We start from the raw sequence: 6,303 nt of genomic DNA on the forward strand, positions 1-6,303 counted from the left end.
ATTCAGATGTTGGGTGTAACGATTGGTTGTTTGCGTTTACGTAATATCAGTGCTATATGATTGGTCAGCCACAGTTGATTGAATTACAGTTATAGTGTATTTTCATTAAGTAACTGTGATTGGCTGATGTGCTTTTTCCGGTCGTACTTGCCCGGTAAAAAACAAATCATCAAAACGGTCGTTCAAATTTAATAAAAATTGCGTCTGATCATTCTGTTGATGTATTTTCTGTTCGTAATGTTACTGCAACATTAGAACAGGGAAATACTGATTATAATCAATTACAGAATAATTTAAGAACATGTATTCGTAATGTAAATAGGATTTCTGCGACGTTAGACCAACAGTCATTGGAGGAAGTGGTACAATCAATACAATATGATTGACCATGTGGACGAACTGAGGAGGGTGGTAGAGGGGCTCGAGCAATAGGGGTAGTTCTAGGCCTAGGCCTACAACGGCAGATGAACAAGGAAAAACGCCGTTTCAACTACCACGTATACGCCCTCCTAAAGGCCTAGACCTAGGCCTGATTCTAGGTTAATTACAGAACGTTATTGCTAATATAATATTACTTAATGATAGTCCTGGGCCTATAAGCCTTAATTAAGCCTGTTAAATTAGGATTAATAATAATGAATACGCATTACACAGCAGTAGGCCTTGGCGGCCCGCCTAGGTCAGGCGCGGTGGTAGTACTACTAGGCCTAGAAGACGTGGTGGTAGTAGGCCTACTACTACTACTACTACTACCAGTACTAGGCCTACTCGTAGCACTGGCAGCAGTAGTAGTAGAAGGCCTATGCCTGACGTGGTCTCTGGCACGCGCAATAGCTTGAGAAGCCACATTAGCCACTTGCTCCAAATGCCTCCCAGATTCAGACATAACACTTTTTTTTAATTTTGGGTAACTTCGTACTTTTTTAAATAAACCACTTAAACACAATTAAACCGTATAGCAAAAGGATTAAAAAGTTTTTCTCTAGCTCTAGGCAGTCGATGACGATTCACAGGCGGAAAATTCAACAGCCAATCACCATCACTTAATGGAAATATACCTTATAAGTGAACATCTAATCACAGTCACTTAATGGAATTCCCATATATTGGTCGAATGCACTTAACTCAAATACAGCAGCCAATCACAATCACTTGATGAAATTACCAAAAAATGGTCAATTGCAGTTAACTTGAAATGCATTCAAGTTAACTTGAAATGCATTCAAGTTAACTTGAAATGCATTCAAGTTAACTGCAATTGAATTAGAGTTAACTCTAATTCATTTCAAGTTAACTGCAATTCCAATGTATTGCAGTTAACTTGAATTCCATTCGAGTTAACTGTAATTGAATTACAGTTAACTGTAATGCATTCGACTTAACTGCAATTCAGAGGTAAATGATAAAACGGCTTGCCATATGACCGTCCTACCTGGCGTCCTACGTTGCATACGTAGATTTGGCCAAATTGCGTTCCAGAATCTACTCGACGAGGTAACCTTAACGTTCTCGCATGCGCAGATGACTTTTAGTGACGTCATTACGTTCTACGTCCTACTTCGTCGTGCAATTGAAAGCTCCGTAATATAGCAACACTACAAACTATAAACCAACGCCGGCCATACACGTGTGTTTGAAACTAAATATAAGCATTTTCATTGTGGTTTTATTTATTACAATCATAGACCTATTCTTTCACCATCATACCACATTGAGGCCCTTCTTTTAGGTAAAACGATCTATCTTAAATTTTCTTTCTGAAGTTTGAGATTATATATGTTTTTAAATAACTTAGAAGGTAAAGGAGGGCAAACACAAGCTTTAACCCTAACAAAATTTTTGTGTTTTTAATTCTATTTCGTCGGAATTGATCAAAACTCCCTAATTGTGAAATTTTTAGAGGAAATTGGCCTACCTCAACAAGAAATGCTCTTATGTTATATATGGCCACACTCGTTTTTTTTAAAAACTGAATATAAGCATTTTCCTTATTGCTTTATTTATTACAAACATATTCTTTCAACATCATTACACATTGAGGCCCTTCTTTTAGGTAAAACGATCTATTTAAATTTTCTTTCTTGAGTTTTGGACTATGTGTTATAACTTCGAAGGCAAAGGAGAGCAAGCACAAGCGTTAACATTAAAAAATGCGCGAAGTGCGCGAAAAATTTTTGTTTTTTTAATTCTAATTTCGTCGGAATTGATCAAAACACCCTAAAATGTGCAATTTTTAGAGGAAATTGGCTTACCTCAACAAAATATGCGATTTAAAATTTGAGGTTTTCAGGCACTTTCCAGGGTGAAAAGGACATTCAATGGGGAAAGATTTTCCACAGATGGATATTTTCCCCTTGTCTTTCTTTTTCCCCTTATCTTGTTGCCCATGGGAGGGGTTCAGGACCCATGACCCCCTTCCCCATATCCGCCAATGTGAATTGCGAGAACATGTCACTCGGTCGGGTACTGGATAAACATTCTCTTTCCCATCCTTCTCCTCCTTCTTCCCTTCTTCTTTTTTGCATTTCCGATCATACAAAAATCTCCAGACATTATATACCTGCCCCCCCCCCCGCTTCCGCGGGCCATGTTTAATGTGCGCTCGACGCTTCGCTTTACCCTAGTATGTGAACGTCGCGGTTAGTTTCGACACGAAGATTAAAAGAACCGTTAAAAGAAGATTGGTTGCGTGTTGCATGTTATCTCACTCAGTTATTTTCTTTACGTAATATCATATATGCAGTAATAAGATCATGTTTTATGATTTGCAAAACATGGTTCATGGATTTACGTACGTTTATTGTTGCTCTTTGGCACACCATATAAAACTACTACGTAAACAGTGCCATGCGGTCGGATAAGGTAAAGATCCGGTAAAAATGAGTCATTATTTTTTCCTCAATTTAAGGTGAAATATGGAGTAATATTAACTACCTGAGATGGAGACTTCATTGACCTACGTTGTAACAGTTTTTCAGACCGATGTGTTTTAAGCCTCATGGACGTTTTTTGAGGCCCTCAGTTTCCATTAAGCATATAGCCTTTGAAATAAGCCTAATTATAATATAGTTTGTTAATAATATTAAACATTATTGTGTTAATATACTGTGTTTTCCTTTCTATGTCTGTTGTCCTCCCGCTTCTAGATGTCTTACGCAATATTTGGTCAAGGAATGAAGACAACTATAACAACTTACACCAATTATCCTTATTATACATGCCATATTATTTGTGGATACCTTTTGATGTAACCGTGTTTTTAATGCTGTGAGTTAAGTATTGGTTTATTTATAGGTATAGTTAAATAGTAATAGAATTCCTTTAGAAGTACGAAGAGTGAAAAACTCTTACAGATCAGAAAGTCTTGGGCTCAAATTTCAACGGTGGTAAATACGGTAGGCCTATATATATTTTCAATTTAAACTTATTAAATTTCATAAATTGTTGTTCTTTCCTTCAGCGTAGCAATCATTATAAGTTACTCTCTGGCAGGACCCCAAGCGTTTGCACAACTGCTCGGAATTCAGTAAGGTCTTAGATTATTATTATTATTATTTATTATTATCATTATTATTGTTATTATTATTTATTATTATCATTATTATTATTATTATTATTATTATTATTATTATTATTATTATTATTATTATTATTATTATTATTACTATTATTATATTTGGCCGGCTTCACTATTATTCTGGAAAATGCTATGTAAACAAAGGCGTTCTACCGGCAAAATATCTACTGTCTCTATTTTTATATGACCACTGTTATATTTGACAATCTTAGGAGAAAAATATGCAACCAATTTTTGATGATTTTAGTAAGTAAAGGAAGTCACAACCTGTACATGTCCGGAGTGCCCATCCCCTCTTTCTTGAGCGTTGGGGACTAGACTGTGTAGTGCTTTGAGGGATCACCACATAGCGAGTCTTTTCCCAGCATATATGGTGATACCTAGGCCTAATATTACTCCTTGGTAGAGAGAGACACAAACGCAGATAGTGTCTTGCCACAGCCAGTTTCGAACACATGATCGCTGTGACAAAACGCTTCCACTGCCAAACCTTTCGATTTAATACCTCATAACAATTGGAATGATAAGTAAGGCTTTTACTAAATTTTTTACGACCAAAAAAAAAAAAAAAAAAAAAAAAAAAAAAATAGAAAAAGGGAGTTTTACAAGTGCTACCATGCATTTTGGAATACTCTCTTTGCGTCTGATTATCATACAGTAATTTCTTCATCAATATCAATAAACGTTAGAGTCTTAACTTTTCTTCATCTCTCACCAAGTATATGACATACACATCGTGTGAACTTATTTTTTGATTTAGATTGTATTTATTTTTGCAGTAATAGGATAGTAACTTTGTGTTGCTGTATTGTTGGTTGTTGTTGCTATCCTTAGCATTCATTTCGTTTCATTTTTTAAAGGAATTATGGCATCGTGATTCCGTTTTTTGTCTGGATACTTGCTTTCAGTATCGCTATCTTTGGCGATATAATCAAGGTCACAATATCGATTCTAACTCTCTTCAAATGTAGCATACTCACAGCTGTGGTAGGTCATTATTTATTGTAATACGTGTAGCAGAGACAGATATTTTCATGCAATTATACATTTATTATAAGGATTTATTAAATGGATTGTAGTGGTGGTGATGATGAGAATAATGGAGATGATGATGAAAAGGTGATGGTATGATGGAGATGTTAATATTTCTTATGTTATTTTTATATATTAATTTAACTGGGTTCATGACTTAAAGTTCAGTGAACATATTTTGAGCCCCACCCACACATGCATATTTCTGTCGCAGTTACTTTTTTAAAATAGCATCTTAGTTTAAGTACCAGTACCTATTATTGTACTATTAACATTATATCGTACATTATATTTTTTTTCCCTAAAAGATATGGTGTTTGTATCATGTACCAGCAGTTTCTAAAATCTACTTTTTATAGTAGTTGAATTTTATTATAATTGTACCGTACTTATTTTAATTTCATCTATATATTTATGATAATTATTTCATGTGTGGAAAATGATTAAAACAAGAAAATATGATATTGATGATTGCGAGGATGAAGCTGGCGATAATAAAAATCATTTTAACAACGTATAAGATGCCGTGTATTTCACTATACAAATAAAAAATCATTATTATCCAAAACAATAATACTACTGTAATAATGATGATGATAATAATAATAATAATAATAGTGATAATGATGATGATAATAATAGTAATAATAATAGTAATAATAATAGTAATAATAATAATAATAATAATAATAATAGTGATAATGATGATGATAATAATAGTAATAATAATAGTAATAATAATAGTAATAATAATAATAATAATAATAATAATAATAATAATAATAATAATAATAATAATAATAATAATAATAATAATAATAATAATAATAATAATAATAATTTGTTGATTCAGGTGATAGTAACAATCGATGTCGGCGCGAAAATTGACAACCCAATTCATAATGATTTTAGTCATATGGGATCATCATTTCTCATGGGCACTGTTGCTTTAGGTATGTACTGATCAATATACATATAGGCCGAGTTTACAACCTATCGCTATCAAGGCGAGTATTATACCATCAGACCACAGGCATATACATACAAATGTATACATAATTTATTGTTGACTTGTATTTATTCCAGGTGGTGTTATAAATATATTACCAATACTGTACGTAAAAATTGAGCCTATTAAACAACAAGTAAGTTATTGAATATGTCATTTATTTATATATAGTGCTAGCTATTAAACATTTGCGCTAAGTTCCGCCACCTGGATACTGTTGCTAGAGTCTGGGACCTTAATAACGTCAAGCGTACGCAAATATGCATGTTTGTGGGACATGCGATGGCTTATAATAATAGAGCGCTCTTATTGGTATGTTGTTGGCACTCCAGATATGTCCTTTAACTGGAAGAAAAAACTGACCAACCAGAACAGGGCCAGGAATACGCACGCGCGTCTTTAACAAGCAGACGTGTTATTCCCATAGAGCTATTAAACAACTAGAGTGCTGACAAGATGGCGCAGCAATGCAGAGTTATGTATGTGTACCATCCAAGATGGCCGTCGTAGTAAAGCGCCACCTTCAGGCTTAGTATACATGTTGTTACATATTAATAAGCCCTCTGACTGACTATTATTTCATTAATGATAATGAGTAATGGTAATAACAAATTATTAAACTATTGTAGCCAAAACGAGGCCAAGTGGAGCATCTTATTCAAAAATAAAGTACCAAGGAATGAAA

At 34.0% G+C, this 6,303-nt stretch overlaps 1 protein-coding gene across 1 annotated transcript in view; it reads left to right on the forward strand.

Annotated features, from left to right (window-relative positions):
* LOC117121573 overlaps window positions 1-6,303 on the forward strand; it is a 14,361-nt gene that overhangs the window by 5,545 nt on the left and 2,513 nt on the right. Inside the window, exons 6-9 of the mRNA XM_033266816.1 lie at window positions 3,147-3,267; window positions 3,461-3,526; window positions 4,438-4,564; window positions 5,463-5,562. Of these exons, the coding sequence (XP_033122707.1) occupies window positions 3,147-3,267; window positions 3,461-3,526; window positions 4,438-4,564; window positions 5,463-5,562 (414 nt within the window). The remainder of the gene's footprint in view (window positions 1-3,146; window positions 3,268-3,460; window positions 3,527-4,437; window positions 4,565-5,462; window positions 5,563-6,303) is intronic.

Source organism: Anneissia japonica, unplaced genomic scaffold, assembly GCF_011630105.1.
Source record: "Anneissia japonica isolate Jap-2015-1 unplaced genomic scaffold, ASM1163010v1 scaffold3217_len398964_cov164, whole genome shotgun sequence".
Taxonomy (NCBI): domain Eukaryota; kingdom Metazoa; phylum Echinodermata; class Crinoidea; order Comatulida; family Comatulidae; genus Anneissia; species Anneissia japonica.